A 27,697-nucleotide genomic window follows, 5' to 3' on the forward strand; every position below is an offset into this window, starting at 1 on the left:
TTGATGTGCGCTTACCATGTGCCACATACAGTGATGTGCGCTCACCATGTGCCACATACAGTGATATGCATTTACCATGTGCCGCATACAGATATGTGCACTTACAATTTGCCGCATACAGTAATGTGCATTATTAGTTTGTCATGTGTGACGTACAGTCATGTGCAATGTGCTTTTACCAAAGTGATGTGCAATGTGCTTTTACCATGGGTGACGTGCAATGTGCTTTTACCAATTGTGACGTACAGTGCAATGACATGCGGTGAGGGTCAATGGCTGGGACAACACTGGCTGATTAAAAAACAAACAGTGTAGGGTTCCCCCTATTTAATAGTAACCAGCGCCAGGCTGAACCAGCCAGGGGGATAATGCCATAGCAGGGGGTACACTCAGTGTGGGGTCCATCTGCCATCACATTCACCACCCCTAAAATAGTCAGCCCAGGGCTGGAATTCCTCAGAAATTGGGGATCCCAAAAAATTAACATTGAATCCCCCCTCCCAAGCAACACCCTGCACCAAAAGCTATACCTCGCACCCCTTGTGGAGGTGGGTGCAGGGCTCATGGTATGATATTATTGTTTTTTACAGGCGGCCTTCAGGTCCCAGCAAGCCTGTCTCAGCATGCCGGCATTGGAGAATCACAAGTGCCTACACGCCTGGATATTGAGGGCCCACTGGCACCTGTAGTCCACCTGTAAAATATAAATAGGATTTTGGTACTTACCATTAAAATATCTTTCTCCGATACCATAGGGGACACTGAAGTTACACTGGGGTATAGAAGGGTGTTCATCGGAGCCTGGCACTTTACAATTTCTTTAAAACTGAAACTGGCTCCTCCCCCTCTATACCCCACCTGTCTCAGTTAAGACTAACCAAGCCTGAGTGGAGACGGAAACCAGAGGCAAACAGAGAGAAAGAAAAGGAGGAACCAAGGAAAAAAGAGAGAACAGACTGCAAGCAGCACATGCAGACACATACAAACAGCAAAAAAGCTGGACTCAGCGTAGAGGTGGGCGTCCAGTGTCCCCTATAGAATTGGAGAAATAGATTTTACTGGTAAGTACCAAAATCCTATTTTTCCTTCTTCCATAGGGGACACTGGAGTTACACTGGGGACAACCCAAAGCTCCCCTCCCGGGCAGGAGAGCACTGAGGCTTTTGCAAAACACTACGGCCAAAGGCAGAATCCGAGGCCGCAAAAGTATCAAATCGATAGAATCAAACAAAGCTATGGTCCCAGGACCAAGTAGCTGCTCGGCAGAGTTGCGATGCAGAAACACCCCTGCACGCCACCCAAGAAGTGCCAGCCGCACGTGTAGAATGAGCCAAGATGGAAGCAGGTGGCGGAGACATATCATTGGCCAAGTATGCCTGATAGATAGTAAAACTAATCCACTGCGCCAAAGTCTGCTTGGATGCAGGCCATCCTCTCCTAGCAGCATCAAAAAATAAGATTATGGTAGACTTACCTTTGATAACTCTTTTTCTTCGAGGTCCATAGGGTCCAAAGGAACTAACTTGGGGAATATGTGGTTTGGAGGAAACCTGGCACCAAACAGTCACCTCTTTCCGGTCCCATGTTGCACTGGGTCCTCCCCCATATATACCCCACCTTCGGCCACAGGTCCTAAGGTTGTAAACAAGCCCATTGGCGGTAGAATGAAAGTGGAGAAAGAAGTACACATTACACTAGAAACACTCATACAAAAAAGAGGGAATCAGTGACAAGAAGGAGCAGATCCCAATGAAGCCAGGTGCGTCATGAGGGTGCCCTGTGGACAGTATGGACCGCAAAGAAAAAGAGTTATCAAAGGTAAGTCTACCATAACTCTTATTTTCTTCTTCAGGGTAAACAGGAACTACCTTGGGGATGTCCTGAAGCTGTTCCCTTAAGGGTGGGGACGCTTCTGTGCCGACAGGAGGATCCGCCACCCAAAGGAAGCATCCTGGGAGGCACAAGTATCAAATGCACAGATTTTGATAAAGGTATGGACGGAAGACCAAGTGGCTGCCTTGCAAAGCTGTTCAGCCAAGGTGCCATGCCTAACCGCCCACGAAATTGAATGTGCTGTCACCCTGTTGGGAACAGGGAGATCAGCCTGCGTATAAACTTGAGAAATAGTCATACGCAGCCACCGAGCCAGAGTCTGCTTATTAGCTGGCCAACCATGTTTGTGAAAGCCATACAAAACAAAAAGCGCATGTGATTTCCTGATGGAGTTGGTACGATCCACGTAGATCCGAAGGGCTCGAACCACATCCAATGAAGCTTCACCAGCAGAAAGGCCTGAAGACTTGAAAGCCGGTACAACAATTTCTTAATTTATATGAAAACGGGATACCACAGCCCGCGTACGAAACACAGCTCTATTCTTGTGTAAGATCAAATATGGGGGGCGACACGAAAGTGCTGCCAAATCAGAGACTCTGCGAGCTGAGGGGATAGCGAGGAGAAAAAGTGTCTTCGCTGTCGGCCACTTGAGGTCCACTGTATTCAAAGGGAGGAGCCTGTAGCGCCCTGAGAACCAAATCCCATGGTGCCACCGTAGGCACAATAGGTGGTTGCAGATGGAGTACACCTTGCAAAAACGTTCAAACATCTGGCAAGGGAGCAATTCTACGCTGAAACCAAACTGACAGCGCAGAAACCTGTATTCTCAATGTGGCCAGGTGGAGACCAAGGTCTAATCCAGCCTGGAGAAAAGACAGAGCTCGAGAGACCCTAGAAACCTTAGGATCAACTATGGGAACACCATAGAAAAAAGGAATGCCAAATTCTGTAATAGATTCGGGCAGAGGAAGGCTTTCTTTCCGCAAGCATCATATGAATCACAGAGTTGGTAAGCCCTTTGGCTCTTAAGATAAATGACTCAAGAGCCAAGCCATCAAAGACAGACTAGGTAGGTCCGGATGTAAGCAGGGACCCTGCAATAGCAGACGCGGCCATAGAGCGAGTGTGAGAGCAGTATCTATGGAGAGACACATCAGGTCAGTGAACCAATGGTGCCTGGGCCAAGCTGGAGGTATTAGAATCGCCCTCTTGCTTGAATTTTCTGGGAATTGTCGGTAGAAGAGAGAATGGAGGAAACAGGTAAGCGAACCTGAAATCCCACCCCACTGCCAGCGCATCCAAGAAGGCGGTTGATGGGTCTATTATCGGTTGATGGCTGAAAGTTTGTCATCTGGCTTGGCAGCTGGACGTCTGACTGACCATGACTTCTTCCCTTGTTGTGGCTTGGTAGTCCTACGGGAACTCGACTGCCTGGAAAAGGACTGTCCCTTTGTCCTTCCCTGACGATTTATGTATGCCTCAGCCGTGATGCTGTCCGATTGTACCCGGATCGGTAAACCCTCCAGCAGGGGAGTAGCAGTGAGCAGGGCATTTGTAAACCGCCCTGAGCTCTAACACAATGATCGGAAGAGACTCCTGCTGCGACCAGAGACTCTGAAACTGCCTGCGCTGGACCACCGCCCCCTATCCACTTAAGCTTGCTTCGGTGGTTAGGAGAGTCCAATTCCATATGCCGAACTGGTGACCTGCCGAATGGTGTTTGGTCTGCAGCCACCAAAGGAGTGACAAGCGAGTCCTGGGGGACAGATGAACCAGCTGGTGAAGTTGAAGATAGGATCCTGATCACTGGGATAGTAGGTCCAGCTGAAAGGGCCTGGAATGAAACCTGCCAAACTGAATGCACTTGAAAGAGAGCATCATCTTGCCCAGCAGACAAATGCATAGGTGAAATGACACCTTCTTTGGCTTTAGAACCAACCAGACGAGATCCTGAAGCCCCCAAATTTTGTCCTCTTACAGAAATCTCCTCTGACACGCAGTACCCATAATCATGCCCAGGAATTGAAGATGCTGGGTAGGCACCAGGTTGGATTTCTCGAAGTTCATAATCAATCCATGCTGGATGAGCACCTGATGAGTCAAGGAGACATGTTGTCGAAGACTGTCCTCGGACGGGGCCTTGATGAGAATATCGTCCAGATACGGTACAATGGACACACCCTTGGACTAGAGATGGCCAACAAGGACCGCCAGCACCTTGGTGAATACCCGGGGGGCCGAGAACAGTCCTAACGGAACTGGTAATGAGATTACTGGATCGCAAACCTGAGATAAGCCTGATGCGGTTTCCAAAGTGGTATGTGGAGGTAAGCATCCTTGATGTCTAGAGACACAAAAAACTCCCCGGCCTCCAAACCTGCGATCACTGAATGCAGGGACTCCATCTTGAAGCGGTGATACACTAGATAACCATTCAAAGATTTTAGATTCAGAATAGATCGGACTAAACAGTCTGGCTTGGGAACCGCAAAAAGATTTGTATAGAACCCGCAACTGGAATAATCACTTCTGAAACGAGAAGCTTCTGAACCGCCTGTTGTAGGGCCCTCTGTTTCTCCTGGTAAACCTGTGGTAAAAATAACGATAAACCGGTCAACCTGTGGTAAAGAAACTGAATCTTGTAATCAAGGGTCATAATATTTTGAATCCAAACATCAGAACAAGTCTGAAAGCAAACGTCTTTGAAAACTAAGAGATGCGCGCCCACAGTGTGAGCCCCTAGGTGAGACGGAAGGTAGACATGCTGCATGCTTGTCTGCAGCCTTGGACTCCAGACGATGGGTAGGAGCCAGCTGACGACTTCTTGATTTTCCCCCACGAACCAAAGATGTCGAACCTTTGGAGTTAGCCCGAAACCAGTCAGGAGCTCAAATGGAACGAAAGGAAGGCCCCATAAAAGGGCCATAGGGGAGCTGCCGAGGTAGATAGAAGGAATGGGCTCTTACCTAAGGTATCTAAAGCAATCCACTTGTACAGCTCCGGGCCAAACAAGCCCTCACCAGTGTATGGCAAGGCCCCCTTGTTTTGACTCAGCATTTAGCCTGCCAAGAACGATGCCAGAGGGCCCTGCGAACCGCAATCACAGAGGCAGAGATCTTAGAGCACACCTGACCTACATGCATGGAGGTATCTCCTAGGTATATGGCCAACTCTCTAATGTGTTCAGCCAGGGGATCAAGTCAAGTCTTCTTGTGGAATGTCTGACTGAAGCCCTTCAACCACCTGTTCCATTCACTTTTATTGACCCAAGCTCCAAAAAAGAGCCGTATTCAATATGAGCCGTGCCGCGATACTTTTTCGCGGCCCAGACTTTCCACCTACTTCGCCTGTTTGGCAGGCGGAAAAGTATTGCACGCGTGCACACTTTACCCCGTATTCAATATGAAAGTACGAGAAAACGGCACCCGGCGAAACTGAAACAGGCGGAAAGTGCTGTCAGTTTTGGGGAAATCAGTCTGACACCCCCCAAAAGATGCTCTGACATGGTTCACTATGATACCCCCCGATTTGGCTTGCTGAAGGTATTTGGGGTTTTAAACGGGCTCAATAGCTGCTAAATAGCGTTTTTCTATACATGGTGCAGAATAGTATTCAGGAGTATTTTTTCCTGAAAATAACTATTCCCAGCAAATTTGGGGTACTTGAAAATGGGGGTCAGCATATTTAAAAGTTGCTAAAGTGAAGTTGAAAAATCGGGAAAAATCCACCTGCCGCAAGCACCTGCAAACAAAAAAACACCTGGGGCATACTTGGGGGACCCCCCAGAGTCAAGTTCGCTAGTTTTTAACTTTGTAACACAACATTTTTTTTTTCGCCCCCTTTTTCAAAGTCATATTTTGGGGTGTCCTTAAGTATTTTTTTATTTTTTGATACAGGTTACCTTTGGGGGACTGTCTGAAGGCTGCACGGGGGTTCCCGCAACATTGCACCCCAAAACCCCAATTCTGCACTTTTTTCCGCATCCAATTCATCCGCGAAACTTTTTCGCCTATTACACTTCATTGACTTTCCGCGTAGGCGGAAAGTCTTCCAAATTGAATACGGGGTAAAAGTCAAGCAGGCGAAAATGACGTCATCAGCGAAAAATTTCCGCCCAAAACACGCGGAAACAGACTTTTCGCTCCAAATTGAATATGGGCCTAAGGCTGGCCTGAGGTATACACCTGCTGCTAAGTAGATACATTTTAGGGTATTCTCCAATTTAACCTATCTCAGCTGTCCACTAAGGACATGGCCCCTGGAACCGGAAGCGCCATCTTCTTGGACAGCCTAGATTATTACTATCATCATTTATTTATATGGCGCCATAAGTGTTCCGCAGCACCTTACAAAGTACATAAACAAATAAGTAACCAGCGACTTACAATACAATACAATACAAAGCAGGACACGGACAAGGATAATAAACATTGCTAGAAGTGATGTCCGGAGGACATAACACTTGTTATTATATATGGTATATTGGATACAGAGTATATCTCTCTATCGGCAATTGGTAATGTGATGTAAGATATAAAAACATTATAAGTAGAATTGTATTTAACAGCTCTTGTGAAATAATATGCAGGTCTGAATTAAGAGACCATGTATATAGTAAACCTTGAATTATATATACCTGAGCTTGTTTACTATCCATAAACTGCACATACATTATATTACTGATGTAACTTCCACAGTGTGGTCAGTAACACTCAATATGATCATAGATTAAATGTGTTTAAGCTAGGGGTGTGCACCGGCCACTTTTCGTGTTTTGTGTTTTGGTTTTGGATCTGGATCTTTCTTCGTGTTTTGGATCTGGATTGGTTTTGCCAAAACCACCCTTCCGTGTTTTGGGTTCTGGGTTTTGTGTTTTGGATCTGTATTTTTTTTTTAAAAAGCATAAAAACAGCTAAAATCACAGAATTTGTAGGTTTTTCTGCTCCTATGCTATTATTAACCTCAATAACCTTAATTTCCACTCATTTCCAGTCTATTCTGAACACCTCACACCTCACAATAGTGTTTTTATGTCCAAAACGTTGCACCGAGGTAGCTGGATGACTATGCTAAGCGACACGAGTGGGCGGCACAAACACGTGACCCATCTAGGCGTGAAACTGCAGTGGCAGACAGGATGGCAGTTTGAAAAACTAGGCCCCAAACTGTACATAATGCAAAGAAAAAAAAGAGGTGCAAGATGGAATTGTCCTTGGGCCCTCCCACCCACCCTTATGTTGTATAAACAGGACATGCACACTTTAACAAACCAATCATTTCAGCGCCAGGGTCTGCCACACAACTGTGGCTGAAATGATTGGTTCGTTTGGGCCCCCACAAAACAAGCTGGCAATTAATGTGTCCCTGCACAAACTGGCTCTATGGAGGCAAGATGTCATCCTCATCCTCCTCATCCACCGATTCCTCACCCTCTTCAGTGTGTACATCCTCATCCTCACAAAGTATTAACTCGTCCCCACTTGAATCCACCACCACAGGTCCCTCTGTACCTTCTGGAGGCTGGTCTCCCTGGAAGAGCTGATAATTCATTTTGATGAACATCATCTTCTCCACATTCTGTGGAAGCAACCTCCTACGCCTTTCGCTGACAAGGTTCCCGGCTGCACTAAACACTCTTTCGGAGTACACACTGGAGGGGGGGCAACTCAGGTAAAATAGAGCCAGTTTGTACAGGGGCCTCCAAATTGCCTCTTTTTCCTGCCAGTACAGGTATGGACTGTCTGCCATGCCTACTTGGATGCTGTCACCGATGTAATCCTCCACCATTCTGTCAATGGTGACAGTATCATATGCAGTGACAGTAGACATGTCAGAAATTGTTGCCAGGTCCTTCAGTCCGGACCAGATGTCCAAACTTGGTCCTGCCTGCCCTGCATCACCGCCAGCGGGTTGCTTAGGATACCTAAGTTTTTTCCTGGCAGCCCCAGTTGCAGGAGAAAATGAAGAAGGAGCCGTTGACGTGTCACGTTCCACTTCAGCTGACAGTGTGTTCACCAGCAGGTCTTTGCACCTCTGCAGGCTTGTGTCGGCCGGAAAGAGAGACACCACATAGGCTTTAAACCTAGGATCGAGCACGGTGGCCAAAACGTAGTGGTCTGATTTCAACAGATTGACCACCCTGGAATCCTGGCAAAGCGAATGAAGGGCTTCATCCACAAGTCCCACATGCCGAGCGGAATCGCTCCGTCTTAGCTCCTCCTTCACTTTCTCCAGCTGCTTCTGCAAAAGCCTGATGAGGGGAATGACCTGACTCAAGCTGGCAGTGTCTGAACTGACTTCACGTGTGGCAAGTTCGAAGGGCTGGAGAACCTTGCACAACACGGAAATCATTCTCCACTGCGCTTGAGTCAGGTGCATACCCCCTCCTTTGCCTATGTCATAGGTGGATGTATAGGCTTGTATGGCCTTTTGCTGCTCCTCCATCCTCTGAAGCATATAGAGGGTTGAGTTCCACCGCGTCACAACCTCTTGCTTCAGGTGATGGCGGGGCAGGTTCAAGAGTGTTTGCTGGCGCTCCAGTCTTCGGCACGCAGTCGCTGAATGGCGAAAGTGGCCAGAAATTTTTCGGGCCACCCAAAGCGTCTCCTGCACGCCCCTGTCGCTTTTCAGAAAATTCTGCACCACCAAGTTTATTGTGTGAGCAAAACATGGGACGTGCTGGAATTTGCCCAGATGTAATGCCCGCACAATATTGGTGGCGTTGTCAGATATCACAAATCCCCAGGAGAGTCTAAGTGGGGTAAGCCACTGGGCGATGATTTCCCTCAGTTTCTCTAAGAGGTTGTCGGCGGTGTGCCTCTTACTGAAACCGGTGATACACAGCGTAGCCTGCCTTGTAACGAGCTGGCATTTCTGAGATGCTGCTACTGGTGACGCTGCTGCTGTTGCTGCGTAAGGTGATACATCTACCCAGTGGGCTGTCACAGTCATATAGTCCTTAGTCTGCCCTGTTCCACTTGTCCACATGTCCGTGGTTAAGTGGACATTGTGTACAACGGCATTTTTCAGGACACTGAGGACACTTTTTCTGACGTTTCTGTACAGTCTCGGTATCGCCTGCCTAGTGAAGTGGAATCTAGACGGGATTTGGAACCGGGGACACACTACCTCCATCAATTGTCTAAATCCCACTGCACTAATGGCGGATACCGGACGCACGTCTAACACCAACATAGCAGTCAAGGCCTCAGTTATACGTTTTGCTTCAGGATGACTGCTGTCGTACTTCATCCTCCTCGCTAAGGACTGTTGGAGGGTCAATTGTTTAGTAAAAGTAGTGGTGTTCCTACTTCCTCTCTGGGATGATGAATGACTCCCAGCAGCAGCAACAGCAGCAGCGGCAGCAGTAGGCGTAGCAATGCAGGATCCTCCAGAGGAATCCCGGATAGGAGAGTCAGTCATGCCAGTGACATGGCCTGCAGGACTACTTCCGATCCTGACTAAGGAGGAAATTGACGAGGAGGGAGTTGACGGTGTGGTTTGCAGGCGCTTGGATATACCAGGACAACGGGATTTAGGTGTCCCTGGACTGCTTACGGTCTTAGCCAAAGTTTCTGAACTTGACAGTAACTTTTTATGAACGCGCTGCAGGTGCCGTATAAGGGAGGATGTTCCTAGGTGGTTGACGTCCCTACCCCTACTTATTTCACCTTTACATATGGTACATATGGCAAGACAGTTGTTGTCCGGATTTGGATAGAAATATTGCCAGACCAAAGAGGTGGAATGTTTGGTCTTCTGCCCAGGCATGACCGTGATGGGCTTTTTCATCCCACGGACAACAACTGTCTCCCCCGGAGCCTGATTTAAACAAACCACATCACCATCAGAATCCTCCTCGCCAACTTCCTCCTCAGCGCCAGCTACACCAGTATCCTCATCCTGTTGTACTTCAACAGTGACATCTTCAATTTGCATATCAGCAAGTGGACTGTGGGTGCTCCTTTCAGCACTTGCAGGGGGCGTGCAAATGGTGGAAAGAGCCACCTCTTCCCGTCCAGTGCTGGGAAGGTCAGGCATCGCAACCACCACCACACTTGGACTCTCCTTGGGGATTTGTGATATCTTCTTAGAAAGCACAGTTCTTCGCTGTGCTTTTGCCAGCTTAACTCTTTTGATTTTTTTAGTGGGAGGAGGGCTTCCATCGTCATGTGAAGCTGAACCACTAGTCATGAACATACTAGGGATCGACCTTAGCCGTTCCTTGCCACTCCGTGTCGTAAATGGCATATTGGCAAGTTTACGTTTCTCTTCAGCTGATTTAAATGTCTTTTTCAAGGTCATTTTCCTGAACTTTGCCATTTGGGATTGTATGTGCCCTCTACTATGACATTGGGCATCGGCCTTGGCAGACGACGTTGATGGCATGTTATCGTCTATGTCATGACTAGTGGCAGCAGCTTCAGCACTAGGAGGAAGTGGTTCTTGATCTTTCTCTATTTTATTTTTATCGGAGAAAGTTTGGTCCTCCATTTATGTTATATCGATTTGATATATACGTGCGGCTAAACACAGAAAATAATTTTTTTTTGGTTTGGACTGGAGTGTACTTTGTGGGTTACAGCACCCTTTAACGGTCAAGCCAGCCGGCCCTTTACTTATGACACAGGCGCACGCTTGGCACTACTTTGTTGATGCACGTGCGGCTACTGCGCACACAATTCACAAACACAGAAAATAATTTTTTTTTGGTTTGGACTGGAGTGTACTTTCGGGGGTTACAGCACCCTTTAACGGTCAAGCCAGCCGGCCCTTTACTTATGACACAGGTGCACGCTTGGCACTACTTTGTTGATGCACGTGCGGCTACTGCGCACACAATTCACAAACACAGAAAATAATTTTTTTTTGGTTTGGACTGGAGTGTACTTTCGGGGGTTACAGCACCCTTTAACGGTCAAGCCAGCCGGCCCTTTACTTATGACACAGGCGCACGCTTGGCACTACTTTGTTGATGCACGTGCGGCTACTGCGCACACAATTCACAAACACAGAAAATAATTTTTTTTTGGTTTGGACTGGAGTGTACTTTCGGGGGTTACAGCACCCTTTAACGGTCAAGCCAGCCGGCCCTTTACTTATGACACAGGCGCACGCTTGGCACTACTGTGTTGATGCACGTGCGGCTACTGCGCACACAATTCACAAACACAGAAAATAATTTTTTTTTTGGTTTGGACTGGAGTGTACTTTGGGGGTTACAGCACCCTTTAACGGTCAAGCCAGCCGGCCCTTTACTTATGACACAGGCGCACGCTTGGCACTACTTTGTTGATGCACGTGCGGCTACTGCGCACACAATTCACAAACACAGAAAATAATTTTTTTTTGGTTTGGACTGGAGTGTACTTTCGGGGGTTACAGCACCCTTTAACGGTCAAGCCAGCCGGCCCTTTACTTATGACACAGGCGCACGCTTGGCACTACTTTGTTGATGCACGTGCGGCTACTGCGCACACAATTCACAAACACAGAAAATAATTTTTTTTTTGGTTTGGACTGGAGTGTACTTTGGGGGTTACAGCACCCTTTAACGGTCAAGCCAGCCGGCCCTTTACTTATGACACAGGCGCACGCTTGGCACTACTTTGTTGATGCACGTGGGGCTACTGCGCACACAATTCACAAACACAGAAAATAATTTTTTTTTGGTTTGGACTGGAGTGTACTTTCGGGGGTTACAGCACCCTTTAACGGTCAAGCCAGCCGGCCCTTTACTTATGACACAGGCGCACGCTTGGCACTACTTTGTTGATGCACGTGCGGCTACTGCGCACACAATTCACAAACACAGAAAATAATTTTTTTTTGGTTTGGACTGGAGTGTACTTTCGGGGGTTACAGCACCCTTTAACGGTCAAGCCAGCCGGCCCTTTACTTATGACACAGGCGCACGCTTGGCACTACTTTGTTGATGCACGTGCGGCTACTGCGCACACAATTCACAAACACAGAAAATAATTTTTTTTTTGGTTTGGACTGGAGTGTACTTTGGGGGTTACAGCACCCTTTAACGGTCAAGCCAGCCGGCCCTTTACTTATGACACAGGCGCACGCTTGGCACTACTTTGTTGATGCACGTGGGGCTACTGCGCACACAATTCACAAACACAGAAAATAATTTTTTTTTGGTTTGGACTGGAGTGTACTTTCGGGGGTTACAGCACCCTTTAACGGTCAAGCCAGCCGGCCCTTTACTTATGACACAGGCGCACGCTTGGCACTACTTTGTTGATGCACGTGCGGCTACTGCGCACACAATTCACAAACACAGAAAATAATTTTTTTTTTGGTTTGGACTGGAGTGTACTTTGGGGGTTACAGCACCCTTTAACGGTCAAGCCAGCCGGCCATTTACTTATGACACAGGCGCACGCTTGGCACTACTTTGTTGATGCACGTGCGGCTACTGCGCACACAATTCACAAACACAGAAAATAATTTTTTTTTTGGTTTGGACTGGAGTGTACTTTCGGGGGTTACAGCACCCTTAACGGTCAAGCCAGCCGGCCCTTTACTTATGACACAGGTGCACGCTTGGCACTACTTTGTTGATGCACGTGCGGCTACTGCGCACACAATTCACAAACACAGAAAATAATTTTTTTTTTGGTTTGGACTGGAGTGTACTTTCGGGGGTTACAGCACCCTTAACGGTCAAGCCAGCCAGCCCTTTACTTATGACACAGGTGCACGCTTGGCACTACTTTGTTGATGCACGTGCGGCTACTGCGCACACAATTCACAAACACAGAAAATAATTTTTTTTTTGGTTTGGACTGGAGTGTACTTTCGGGGGTTACAGCACCCTTAACGGTCAAGCCAGCCGGCCCTTTACTTATGACACAGGCGCACGCTTGGCACTACTTTGTTGATGCACGTGCGGCTACTGCGCACACAATTCACAAACACAGAAAATAATTTTTTTTTTGGTTTGGACTGGAGTGTACTTTCGGGGGTTACAGCACCCTTAACGGTCAAGCCAGCCGGCCCTTTACTTATGACACAGGCGCACGCTTGGCACTACTTTGTTGATGCACGTGCGGCTACTGCGCACACAATTCACAAACACAGAAAATAATTTTTTTTTGGTTTGGACTGGAGTGTACTTTCGGGGGTTACAGCACCCTTTAACGGTCAAGCCAGCCGGCCCTTTACTTATGACACAGGCGCACGCTTGGCACTACTTTGTTGATGCACGTGCGGCTACTGCGCACACAATTCACAAACACAGAAAATATATTATTTTTTTAGCACTTGGGGGGAGCACCCCTGATGGACAGAGCACCCCCTGGACAACACTACAGCACTCCTTTAGGACTGGGACACTGCACAGGACTTTGGAGTGGACACAGCCCCTATGGAGAACTGACTGCACAACACAGTCCAGCCAGCCCCTATGGACTTTGAAGTAGTGGACACAGCCCCTATTAACAACAGCAGCACAGCACAACACAGCCAGCCCCTATGGACTTTGAAGTAGTGGACAACAGCAGCACTACACTACACTACACTACACAGCCCTAACTCCCACCCTCCCTCTTCACTGTCCACAGCCGAGTGAGAAAATGGCGCCGACGTGGGTACCTTATATAGGATCCAAAACCCGCGAGACTCGGAAGGCGGGATGATGACGTTTTGCCTCGATTTCAGATCCGAGTCAGGCGGGAAAAGTCGAGCCTGATTCGGATCGGACTCGGATCGGGGGGGCTCGGGGGGGTTCGGATTTCAGAAATCCGAACCCGCTCACCCCTAGTTTAAGCACATAATTAGCTAAAATATGAGTGTGCTTCTCTCACATATGAAGCCGTATGTTGTAATATTATTTGGGACATTAATGTATGTGCTGTCTCTCATATGACATTTAGTAATATACTGTATAAATGTTTCATAAAGGTTATAAATTATGTATTGAGTTGACTTATAATTGTGTATAAGACCACTGTTACTTATGTGTGGAGCTAAGTGTATATCTATTCACAATCGCAGAATATATGTGTTTAATTATATAACAAGCGATTGGGATTGTGTACAGTTCACTGCTATCTACTTTTGAAGGTGTATGCATGATTCTGTAGCACATATACATATCTGCTGTAAAGGTATCTGTGCAAATTCAGTAATATACTATATACACGCCTTTATTGAGGTGATGAATTATGTACTGAGTTGACTCTCTGGCACATTTATATATCTGCTGTCTCAGTATCTGTAGATTATTTAGAAAAATATTCTATATACAGGACCGCCATCAGGGGGGGGACCGCCGGGCCTCGAGTCCCAGGCCCAGAGGGAGGGGAGAGGGAGGGGGGCCCGGGTAGCATAGCCGCTGCAACAGCAGCAAATGATGCAGAGAGGAAGATAGAAGCAGTGCGGCAGCAAGCCAGCCTGAGATTGCAGAACGGCAGCCAATCAGGAGCAGCAGCAACGGCCCCTCCTGATTGGCTGCCGTTCCGCGAGCTGTGATTGGCTCGCGGCCCGGCGCAATAAGCGACAATGTTTGAAATGCCGAGAGGCTCTGCAAATGTCAGCATCCCACTCTATCACTTCTCTCCCTGCCATACTGGCTGCCGCTGCAGCAGCGCTGTCACCCAGGGCCTCATCTCTCTCCATACTTCAAAAGCAGCCGGCGTGGATTCTACCTGGCTGGCTGCACCAGCGCAGCCAGCTGAACACACCACTAACGAGGTACTCCCTGACCTTGACATGCTACCCTCCCTAGTTCAGCCAGCCTTCCCTGTCCCCCCCAGTCCAGCCAGCCTTCCCTGCCCAGTCCCCCCCTAGTCCAGCCAGCCTTTTCCACCCTGTGCCTCCTCCCTAGTTCAGCCAGCCTTCCCTGTCCCCCATAGTCCAGCCAGCCTTCCCAGTTTCCCCCCCCAGTTCTGCCACCCTACCCTGTCCCCCCCTCTCCCTTGTCCAGCCAGCCTTTCCTGATGTGTGTGTGTGTGTGTATATCTATATATATATATATATATATATATATATATATGTATATATATATGTATATGTATATATACACACACACATGAATCAATGTTGATTTCCCTATGTGTGTGTATATATATATATATATATATATATATATATTGTGATAGGATCACTGGTAAAGTGGTCTGTGGCAGGTACATTTGTCCCAGATTCCTGTCTTTTGTGTTTTAAACCCCCAGGAGAAAGTCTGCAGTATAGCAGGCTTGAGTTTCGGTTTTTTGAAAAGCCGGTTTGGGACCTGGGGGTTGTGGGTGAGAGGAGAGGGAGGGCTCCACCCACGGACACTCCAGGTTTTGGTTCTCTTAGCCTGGTAACAGGCTTGATTGGGTTCCCACCTGAGAGTGGCCAATATAAGCCTAGTGTGTTGAGGGCTGATGGTCTCACCTGGGAGAGCAGACAGGGAGTTTGCTCAGAGACACTTGGAAAACCTATCTGTGAGTACTGTGCTGTGCTTTGTTGCTGGCGAGGGCATTAGGCCCTGCCAGGTTCTGGTAGTGAGGGAACTACCTGTGAAGTTAGTGCCCCGACAGGGCTAGGATTTACGTTTATGTTTTCTTTGTGTTATTTCTGACATTGTACAATAAAGACTGGCGCCGACCAGCTTGTACTTGCATCCAGACTGGTGTGCTGCTTCCCTGCTGCTGTGTGTGTGTGTGTAAGGAAGGAGTCCTCTACCCAGGAGAGGGACCTCCTAACCTAACTGTGTCACTATATATATATATATATATATATATATATATATATATATATATAAAAAATATCATACAAACTCGGCACTCACATGCTTTTCAAACTGCAACTCCTTTGAACATAGGGAATGTTGGTTCCAAAATATTGCAATCATTTGTTAAGCTGGCCACCGCTTCACGGTCATTCCCATCTAGCCAGTCCCTACACTGATTCTCAGATAAATGAACTTGATATGCCATCTTGGCCTCAAGCTTGCATACATTTTAAACAGAAAACTGTTTAAAATGTATGCAAGCTTGAGGCCAAGATGGCAGATCAAGTTCATTTATCTGAGAATCAGTGTAGGGACTGGCTAGATGGGAATGACCGTGAAGCGGTGGCCAGCTTAACAAATTATTGCAATATTTTGGAACCAACATTCCCTATGTTCAAAGGAGTTGCAGTTTGAAAAGCATGTGAGTGCCGAGTTTGTATGATATTTTTTATGTAGATGGTGTGGTCACCCCAGATGGTCGAGTGCCTTGGATTGAGCCTGTCGTATATATATATATATATATATATATATATATAAGTTTGGTTTTATGTTTGTGAATTTTACATCAGTTTTTAAACTGGCTTATGCATCAATTGATGAACCCCCCCCCCCCACCTCTGCTCCATCCATACCGGGGGGAAAGGGGGGCCCTGCCTATTTTGCCGGTACCAGGCCCCACAATTTCTGATGGCAGCCCTGTCTATATATGCCCTGTCTATATATGCCAAAAATAAGGTGATGAATTATGTACTGAGTTGATTTGTGTCTGTGTAGAGATTACTGCTATTTAATTGCGGAGCTGTGTGTACAATTATCAAGCTAATGAGGCTAATTAAATAAATAAGATTCCCTTTTTTCGCATTGACAGATTGATTCTGTATATTCATAACGTTACAACTGGGCTTGGATCCCAGATTAGTGATTTTGTCACATGCTATTTACGTGTTATATGTGTATTGAGTGTTTTTGTATCTGTATTAACCTGTATTTTATTAAGTAATTGATTAAAAGCTCATTTTTAAACTTAATTTAATATTACAAAGCTGTGACCCCACCCAAGAGTCTTCTTCTCTTTCTGCCTATTATTAAACTTTATACTGACTCTGGGGAGCACCACCAACGCAACTACTAGTCCATAATTTGTGGTTACTTTATTGACCAAGTTGGTTCTAATATTTTGGAACAGTTACCAACTGAGATTTGTTTGAACTCAGTGTGGTATTATATATATTAGTCCTGTGCGAATTCCAAACCCCTCCCCCTTTTTTTTCTCATATTGAATATTAAAGAATATGACAGATCATAGAATAATCAAAAATGGATTAGGAGTTGGCGACAGTATGCCAGTTAGTACAAGAAATAATAATTCACTACATTCATTACAGACCGAAGATCAGCAAGAAAAAAGTCATACCTGATTATAAACTAAAACAAGCGCCTCTAGTTTATAGCTAATGTAAAATGTGTGCCACATTATTTAAGAATGCAACATTAGCCTCAGAGGAGAAATGTTTAGGATTGACTTATTACATTATTACACAAAAGGACATTTTTGTTGTCATTAGCAATATATTAACAGAACAGCATGACATAGGCTGCATTTTACTAGCTGACTGTAGACATCTACTTTGTTATTTGCATCTGCAGTGTTGTGTAATGTGGAACTGAAGTCCCCAGAGACAGATTGCTACAGCAGCTTTATTAGTTTCCTGCAAAGCTGAATTGTTTATTTGTGCATATGCAACTACATAGAGCAGTATTCTTTAAGAATGAGACTTTGATAACTACACTCAGTAAGTTGAACATCAAAATCTGGGCAATACAGAGGCAAGTGACACAACAAAAGCTGCCAGTACAGCAGACTGATTTATCCTCCCTATAATCCTCAGTAGCCACCGATGGGTTCTGTCAAAGTAAATCTAGTGTCAAAAAAGAAAAGTAAATACTGTAAAATGCTAGAAGACTAGCAGAATTAAGGAGAACATTTTACAGATGTTTAGTGTATGATTAGTATCTCTTTGGCAGCCCACCACCACATAAAGATCTATAAGCTAGTTACAAAATAAACACATGTGCCTCACACTATAAAAGTCATAGGGTGCAATTCAATTGAACAAGATGAGAATAGGGGCCTGAAGGAGTTCCCGGAGATATTAATTTGTTCCGCCCCGTACCCGGCACTTGGTCGTGAGATGCTGGATAGCGTGCCTTAAGCCGGGTGTTTAGGCGCACTAACTGGCATTTTCCGTCTTAAGTGCCGGGCGCGATGTTGTTAGCGCCGCGCTAAGCTGAAAAACAGCATCGCAGATGGCACTTTAGTCAGATTTCTGCTTGCACCCGCCGGAGATTGCGAGAGGAAATCCTTTAGTCGGGCTAACAGCGCGATGAATTGAATAGAGCAGGAACTCCATCCCAGTGCTATTCATCATTGCGCTGAATTGAATCACCCCATAGAGACCTAAGGTGTAGCCAATAGATAGATACACAGATCCAATACTACGGCAAACACAAACACTGTATAAAGTCACTTCTGCTTTTGTATTTTTATTTTGTTACTTGTGTATTTAGCATGCTGGCTATATGATGAAAGTGATGGCCACTTTTACATACCATCACAAGCAAATGGGAAGTTGAAACATGTGGAGTAAGTCTTTGTAGACATAGTAAATTAGCACTTAAAATGTGCATTTAGCACATTATAGACTTCACTTCTTATAATCTAAGCACTAAGGAATGCCCTTCTTCCCTTCTTTGTTACAAGTTTCCCAGCTTTTAAGCTTTTTTTTATTTATTTAATGAATAAAAGAGAAGACTTCAAAGAAGTCATCATATCACGTACCTCTCATGGCTGCAGGACATGGTAACTGGGGTAGGGATTATGACTTGAGACACGCTGTCAACTTTCTCTTGCCCACGTAGATACACAAGATGGAGCTCATCTGAGCCCAATATCTGTACTTCATGCCAGTTTCTTACTAGAGAAGTAAAATAAAGATTAACTTCTATGACAGCAATTCAACTAGCTCCAGTATGATGGCAAGCATTTGCTGTTGCTCAGATGCGCACAAATCCGACATACACTGTATATGAACCGTGACTAATTTTCCTGAGCACCTCTATGGGGTGCGAGGTATAACTAGTTATGTTACTGGTTGTGACGTGCCGTTCCAGAACAGCGTATTGAGGCCATCCCAGCTAATTGCACTGCCCACTATGTTGCAGTATTTGTTTGGGCAGGTGATGGACTCAGACAGACATCTTTATTATTTAGAGTTTAGTAGCATATCTGCATATATAACCAGACAGGATGTAAGAGGATGGAATTTCTACTGCTTAGATTACAACATTTTGCCAAAACTATGTAAGGGATGCTGTGAGATTACCTGCGTTTGTTAGGAGGTGATTGTAGTTTAATGCTGCCAAGAGAGATGGTGCAGGAGTTCAGGTCCTGTTAGTTTGATGGATTGGGGTGTCCTTTTGCGCCACGGAACGCCCCAATTCATTCCTTCAAACTATGGTCTACAATAGAAGTGCTGCAGAACTAGAACATGTCAAAAATGATCCCAATCCATGTTTGTTCAGTAAGCCATACTAAAGGAAAATAATAACTAAAGTATTACAAAGCATGTTTTGCCATCCTCGAACATTGGCAATTCAGTGACACAATTAAGAATTTAATTACATGAAAATTAGAGTGTAAATAATGCAGACCTGTCACTTGGTTCTACCATATTATATTTTTGCATTACTAAATATTGCCTTGAGCCAGGGAAAGAACACTTTGTTCAGCACATCATGCTCTCTCAGGCATGCTTTCCCCATGCAGATGGAAAGTGTAGTGTAATCTGAACATTCAGGCTGTCAGATCAGTGGCAAACGCAGGATTTTTAGTGGGGGGTTTCTAATATGTTTGTAATATATATATATATATATATATATATATATATATTCATATTCTACACACACATAAACACTATATATATATATATATATATATATATATATATATATACACCGTGTTTATTTGTGTGTAGATATATATATGTATATATATATATTATATATAGCCTCCCAAAAAGGCTCGGCACTCCCGCTTTATATGATAAAAAAGTCCTGGTTGCCTTCCCCAAATGGATATCCGTGTTCCTGACGAAAAATTTGAAGTAAATTTGAAACGTTGAACGAGCAAGAGGCTGGGAATCCTCTTTTATTTTCTCCAGTACACTGAGAGTGCCGCCTATATATATATGTACACAAACACTGTATATATGCGAGACACACGTGCTGCCCGGACCTTGCCGGGTCAGTTGTCAGCGCTTCCGCGTCAGGTGATATGAAAGCCACCTTACGTGGAAGCGCTGAAAGCTAACCCTAAACGGTAGCTGAAGGGGACCTAGCCGCTACCAAACAGGCAGTGCAGTGGCCGGGCAGCTGAGCAGCTCAGATAGTGAGTGACCCGCGGCTGGTAGACTGAGACAAGGCTGTCTCCGTCTCTGAAATAAGAAAAAGTGGCCCGTCATGAGGGGGATTTCTGGGTGCTTAGAAACCCCCCCTGCGTGAGCTACTGCAGATTAGAACATTCATTCTTGGGATCCCCCGATGTGTAGCCTGGAGGAACACTGCCCAGATGAATGTTGCAAAAATGATGATGATAAAATTATGCTGTGAGAGGTGTAAATGCAACACATTAACTACTGTAAAATATTAATAAAGTAAATGCAACCAATAAGTTTTGTCACCATGCATGCCTTGTCTATGTAGGTCAGTGAAATACAAATTCACTTCTAATATACTTGTATTTAAAAATAGGGGTGCATTATCACTTGTTAGTCTTGTTAAAAGTGTTTGAATTTTTTAAAATCATTTTAGCATTCTTATCCCCATTGCATTTAACTACATTTTGGGATACAGACTTTTAATTGTGCATTTGTTCTAAGAAAATCAAGGACAATGACAGCTATGTCTTGTGAAAGGATTCGGTCTCTGTGGATAAGTTACTTCTGCAATGTAAAGGTCCATGAAGTGCATTTGTTGGCAGTGTAGTCTAGCTGAGGTTCTGTAACTAGTATGGAGGAAAAGATTGGGTCGTTCCGTGGTAACTCACGTTACAAAGTGACATAGCAAACAATTAAAATTCCTGTATACAGTTTTTAAAGCATGACCTGTCATTATTTTCTCATTAAATAAAATGTATTTCACATAAACTAATTTTGCTGTTGATAGCCATGCATATACTTGCTGTCACTTTGTAACGTGAGTTACCATGGAATGACGCAGATAAGTAAATTAGACATTGTTTAATCTTAGTAAATGAAGTATGAAGAACTATATATCTAAAAACAAATGTCCTGACTGACTGACTCAATTACTCATCAAAGCCCAGCCCAAACCCCTGAACCTAGCAACATTTGGGGAGTATGGCCCTGATTCAGAGCCGGACGCTCTGACCAGAGCGCTCGCTCTGAATCAGGGCCCACCTCCATTAAAATGGAGCGTCCTCCTGGACGCTCGTATAGCTGTGGGTCACCACCCACAGCATATACGAGCGTGCAGGATGATGGTCGCGATGGTCTTGACCATCGCGACCATCAAAACTGCGAGCAACAGCCTGCGGTTGAGGTTTTCAACCGCAAGGCCAGGAGTGATTTTGGCTCTATCAGAGCCAAAATCACTCCCACTGACATCACTAGTGATGTCAGTGGGGCTGGCTTCAGACGGTAGGCGTTCCCTTGGGAACGCCTCCGTCTGGCAGGCACGCCCCCGGCACGCCCACCAAAGGGGGCGTGCTGTCAGTCAACATCGACAGCACGCCCCCTTTGATGAGACACTCCGAGCGAAGGAAAGTCCTTCGCTCGTCGCGTCTCGCGCATGCGTACGACGGAGCTCCCTCCGTCGTGCGCATGCGCAGTGCAGACCATCGACCCACTTGCGAGTGGACAGCCGCTCGCGAGTGGGTCTGAATGAGGGCCTATATTCCTTCCAAGATGTAGAAACCAACTAAGCAGGGGTTTTTAAAAATTTGACTCCTAAGGGAGTGAAAAGGGCTAAAATGTTTCTCCCCCCTGTGCAATATCATGACTGACTTATCAATCCCCTGCCCAAACCCCTTGACCTAAAAACATGAAATTCGGGGAGTATATGCCCTCCTATTTAAATATTGGACTGCATTGCAGCCCCACCTCTGAAGTCGCCACTATTAATGACTTAACACTTTGACTACGTTTTTTCCATTTGGATACTTCACTTGCTTTGTATTTGGATTTTTCATTTTCTCAAACATGGCAATTGAGTGTTTGAATGTTAAAGGGGAGATGGTACCTCACATTATTGTCCCCATCACAGGAGACGAGCCTTTCTGTTCCGGTATATCTCCTATCTAATGTATGACACTCAGCTAATGGCTAGGAAGGTGTATGAACTAATTGTGAGGCATATTGTGGACAACTGGGAGGAGTTCTCCATCATGTCCCACGACAGCGAGGGGGCCAACTACACCAGCGCCACTGAGCACCTCCTTCACAAGTCCCAACCCTTTACTTATGGCGGTTTATGCGATCTGATAGCAGCTGGTCAACTGTTCGAGTTCATCTTCGAGGTTTACCACAATGGTGAGCTCTAAGAGAGTTTTGGTGCTGAACATCACCCCATGAAGAGGTTATGCTTTGCGCAGGACCTTTCTAGGGGCCATTGCCTTGAGTACCTGCCGCAGGAACCTCAAAAAGTGTGCATCACACCACCCCTCCTCTGCCTCACACCGCTCATAGGTATCACCTCTTCCTGTCCCCAAGAAGGCAGAGGCATAAAATAAACTAAGCATATAAGTCAAGATTGCATGAAGGAAATTAAAATATCTAAGGTGTACCTGGGTAACACTGGGTACATCAGCTAATTTATATACAGTATATACACTACCGTTCAAAAGTTTGGTGTCACCCAGACAATTTCATTCTTTACATGAAAACTGACTTTTATTTTTCAAATGAGTTGCAAAATGAATATAACATATAGCCAAGACATTGGCAAGGTTAGAAATAATGATTTTTATTCGAAATAATAATTTTGTCCTTCAAACTTTGCCTTCATCAAAGAATGCTCCTATTGCAGCAATTACAGCATTGCAGACCTTTGGCATTCTAGCTGTTAATTTGTTGAGGTAATCTGAATAAATTTCACCCCTCGCTTCCTGAAGCACCTCCCACAAGTTGGATTGGCTTGATGGGCACTTCTTGCGTACCATACGCTCAAGCTGCTCCCACAGCAGCTCAATGGGGTTGAGGTCTGGTGACTGCGCTGACCACTCCATTACAGACAGAATACCAGCTGCCTGCTTCTTCCCTAAATAGTTCATGCATAATTTGGAGGTGTGCTTTGGGTCATTGTCCTGTTGGAGGTGGAAATTGGCTCCAATCAAGCGCTGTCCACAGGGTATGGCATGGCTTTGCATTATGGAGTGATAGCCTTCCTTATTCAAAATCCCTTTTACCTTGTACAAATCTCCCACTTTACCAGCACCAAAGCAGCCCCAGACCATCACATTACCTCTACCATGCTTGACACTCATGCTTGTCAGGCACTCTTCCAGCATCTTTTCACTTGTTCTGCGTCTCACAAATGTTCTTCTGTGTGATCCAAACACATCAAACTTCGATTCGTCTGTCCATAACACTTTTTTCCAATCTTCCTCTGTCCAAGGTCTGTGTTCTTTTGCCCATATTAATAATTTCCTTTTAGTGGCCAGTCTCAGATATGGCTTTTTCTTTGCTACTCTGCCTAGAAGGCCAGCATCTCAAAGTAGCCTCTTCACTGTAGACGTTGATACTGGCGTTTTGCGGGTACCTTTAATGAAACTGCCAGTTGAGGACTTGTGAGGTGTCTATTTCTCAAACTAGAGACTCTAATGTGCTTGTCTTCTTGCACAGTTGTGCACCGGGGCCTCCCACTTCTCTTTCTACTCTGGTTAGAGCCTATTTGTGCTGTTCTCTGAAGGGAGTAGTACACACCATTGTAGGAAATGTTCAGTTTCTTGGCAATGTCTCGCATGGAATAGCCTTCATATCTAAGAACAAGAATAGACTGTCGAGTTTCACATGAAAGTTCTCTTTTTCTGGCCATTTGGAGAGTATAATCAAAGCTACAAATGTGATGCTCCAGATACTCAACTAGCTCAAAGGAAGGCCAGTTTTATAGCTTCTCTAACGAGAAAACCCGTTTGCAGCTGTGCTAACATAATTGCACAAGGGTTTTCTAATCATCCATTAGTCTTCTAACGCGCTTAGCAAACACAATGTACCATTAGAATACTGGAGTGATGGTTGCTGGAAATGGGCCTCTATACACCTATGTAGATATTCCTTTAAAAACCAGACGTTTGCAGCTGGTATAGTCATTTACCACATTAACAATGTATAGAGGCCCTGATTCAGAGCCGGACGCTCGGACAGAGCGCTCGCTCTTAATCAGGGCCGGGAAATTTTTTTTGTTAGAACGGCCTCCTGGCCGCTCGCATAGCTGTGGGTGACCACCCACAGCTATAGTGAGCGGCCAGGAAGATGGTCGCGATGGTCAAGACCATTGCGACCATCGGGCTTGCGATGAGACCCTTGTGGTAGGGTCTCGTTGCAGCAAGCCTCAGAGAGATTTCGGCTCTAACAGAGCCAAAATCTCTCCCACTGACATCACTCGTGATGTCAGTGGGGCCGCCCCCAAACGGAGGCGTTCACATGGGAACGCCTCCTTTTGGGCATCCACTCCCCCGGCCCGCCAACCAAAGGGGGCGTGCTGTCACTCAACATCGACAGCACGCCCCCTTTGGTACGAGACCTGTAGCGACGGATTGCCCGTCGCTATCCGAGTTTTGCGCATGACGGAGCCGGCACCGTCGTGCGCATGCGCTCTGGGCCACCATCGACCCGGTTGCGCTTGCGACTGGGTCTGAATCAGGCCTAGAGTGTATTTCGGATTAATTTAATGTTATCTTCACTAAAAAAAACAGTGCTTTTCTTTAAAAAAATAAGGAAATTTCTAAGTGACCCAAACTTTTGAACAGTAGTGATATATATATAGATATATGGATCCGAAGGATTAATTGAGCTGGTGGAGGGTATTAATGACTTGGATCATCCCATCAAATTTACCTATCAGATCAGTAAGGAGGAGATTTCTTTTTTGGATATACACATCAGTGATAGAGAACAAGTTGTCCACTAGGGTATATACAAAGCCCACGGACAGAAATACCCTTCTACGAGCCGACAGTTTTCATCCACAACCCATGATCAATAGCTTACCTTACTCGCAACTATTGAGGGTTAAGAGGATAACAAGCGAACCAGAAGTCCTTGATGAAGAACTTGATAAAATGATGTACAAGTTCAGACAGAGAGGATAAACTGAGAAATCTCTCATAAAGGCTCGTCAAATGGTGAATTTGATCCCGAGGGAAACAACTATGGTACAGAAGAAAAAACCAGTACAGAATAATACTTTAAATTGGGTATATACCTATAACACAGCTCACAATACGATACGTCAAATTAGTAACAATTTATGGCCAGAAATACAAAATGACCGTGAACTTCAGATTTAAAAAAAAACGAAATTTAGATCTTGCTACAAAAGAGGAAAGAACTTGTGGGATTGGCTAGTACATTCTGACGTTACGGGACATGCTAACACACTTGGAGTTACTTGCAGACCAACAAATGGATGCTACAAGTGTACTGGCTTTTTAACATGCAGCCATATGATTGTGGGAAAGTATTTCTTACATCCGCATTCAGGACGGAAAAATGAAATCAGATTTAGATTGTCCTGCACCAGCACCCATGTTGTCTATTTAGTGAAATGTCCTTGCGGACTGTGTTATGTGGGTAAGACCATGCGTTCCTTTAAGGAACGCATGGCCCTACACAGATCAGCTATTAGATCAGCATTGAGTGGAAAGGGGTCTGAACAGCCTATTGCTCGCCATTTTGCTGAATCTAAACATAATCTGTCAAGCTTTAGACACATGCTAATAGACCATATACCAGATGATGGGAGGGGAGGTGATAGAAACAAAAAGCTTCTAAGATTAGAGGCGAAATGGATACATCATTTAGATACTATTAAATCAAGGGGCCTTAACGATGTATTGAATTATGGTGTCTTTTTTAGATCTAGTGTTTGGACGGATGAAATCTAAAGCTATTTTGGGTGAACTTGATCTCTATATTGCGAATCAATTTAATGTGTGATATAATATTTTAGGAAAATTAGAATCACACATGTTTTGGGTAATTGAGTATTCAATCCTGCATTTGTATTAGTGAAGGTTTTTTTTTAGAAATGTTCATTATACCACAGTCTTTCATATTTTGTATTTTGGTTATTGATTTGTATCTGTTTTTTGTATTTTTTTTGGTTCTGCTTTGCAGACGCCGGGTTGCCATGGTTACAGCCTGACAGCAGGGAGCTGGGTTCCGGTTTTACCGGAAGTTCCTCATGCGGTGGGGGAGATGACCGAGGGTGCCTGGCGCGGTATTGGAGATGTATTTTCCTATACAGATGCTGGTTTGCCATGGTTACAGCCTAAACAGCAGTGAGGTGAGTTCCGGTTTTACCGGAAGTTCCTTGTGCGGTTTGGGAGGTGACCGAAGGTTCCTGGCGCGACAATGGAGCTCCAATGGGTATTTAAGGTAACTGTTGTATATATTGTGTTTGATATATGTAGCCAGAGGACGGGCCAATAAAGCCCGAAAGCTTGCTTAAGGAACTTTGAGTTGTGCATACTAGACCGCCGAGTGCCGCACTTTGTTTGCTGTTTATCCATTTTAGTAGCGGGCACCGCGGCATATAAGATTTTGGAAGGAGTGTGCGTTTACAAAGGAAATTATATATATATATATATATATATATATATGTATATATAGTCAGTTTCTAAAAAGTCAGCACTCGCACTTGGTAAATGTAGCAGCTGGGGTGTTCCTCAGTGTCACCCAGTGGGGGTTCCACACAGATAATAAAAAATATCCATAAAAGAGTGCACTCACTAGGTTCCTGTTGGTAAGTTGACTTGTCTTGAGGAAGGTCTCACGGCAGACTGAAACGTCACGCTTCGTGGAATGATGTGAATAAAAACTGTTTTTCATTTATCAAAAACCTGGTGAGTGCACTCTTTTCTGGATATTTTTCATTATATATATATATATATATATATATATACATAAATGCATATATACATGCACAGTACCCCATCATCATATAGCCTCATCCTCTGTGTCTTACTCCCTCCCCGATTCTCCCTCTATGTTCTATACAAAGTCCCCACAGCCTCATGCCATTCCGTCTCTCCAGCTTCATGCTACCTGTGTCTCTCCAGCCTCATGCTACCTTTGTCTCTCCACCCTCATGCTACCCGAGTCTTCCAAGCTTCATACCATTCCCAAGGAGAAAAAAAACACACTTTACGAGTCTGACTTTGTAAGGGCTAAAATGATCCATTTCAAATCAAGTTTGAGGAGCTAGATTTAGAGGAAATCATTGGTTAAGGGTAATAGTGCAGTTTTGGGAAGATTCACAAGGAAAAATATAAAGAGAAAGAGGTGGTAATGAAGGCAATACGGCATGGTCCAAATTAACATATGAACGTAATGGTAGGAAAAGTCAGGCAGGATGCCATAATGCAATGCATATGTTATCACCCTATATAGCTCTAAAAGGAGCATAGCCGGGTACACACTATGCGATCCATTGAAAGATCTATCGCTCCAATGCGGATCGGAACGATAGTCTGTACACACTATGCGATCCGCACTATCTGTACACTCCTGCGGTCGCATGCAATATTGTCCAGTCGGCCGTGTTGCATGGCCAACTGGAAGATATCGCATGCGGTGCCAAAGGTAATGAAGGATAGAAGGAGGGATTGTTCCTTCGTTCATTACATCGCTCAATGTGTACCAGCGGCCAACATATCATCCGGGTATACATCGGCAAGTGTGTACACAGCTTTAGCCTGATGCCCTGAAGCTTTGTCTGGTTATGGAGTATATTCGAAGTGAACCATTACACCTGGCCCTGGCTGGGATAAAGCTCCCAGCTCATGTCCTACTTAACTGAACAGATTGGACATTGCATGAATTATCTTTA

General features: G+C 45.2%; 1 protein-coding gene across 2 annotated transcripts in view; it reads right to left on the bottom strand.

Moving 5' to 3' along the window:
- Window positions 1–27,697, bottom strand: part of TSEN15 (tRNA splicing endonuclease subunit 15) — a 76,844-nt gene that overhangs the window by 18,218 nt on the left and 30,929 nt on the right. For both annotated transcript variants that reach the window (XM_088453898.1, XM_088453899.1), the window contains exon 3: window positions 18,408–18,543. In XM_088453898.1, coding sequence (XP_088310024.1) covers window positions 18,408–18,543 — 136 coding nt within the window. The remainder of the gene's footprint in view (window positions 1–18,407; window positions 18,544–27,697) is intronic.

The sequence above is a fragment of the Taudactylus pleione genome, unplaced genomic scaffold (assembly GCF_031769625.1).
Source record: "Taudactylus pleione unplaced genomic scaffold, aTauple2 ptg000602l, whole genome shotgun sequence".
Classification (NCBI taxonomy): domain Eukaryota; kingdom Metazoa; phylum Chordata; class Amphibia; order Anura; family Myobatrachidae; genus Taudactylus; species Taudactylus pleione.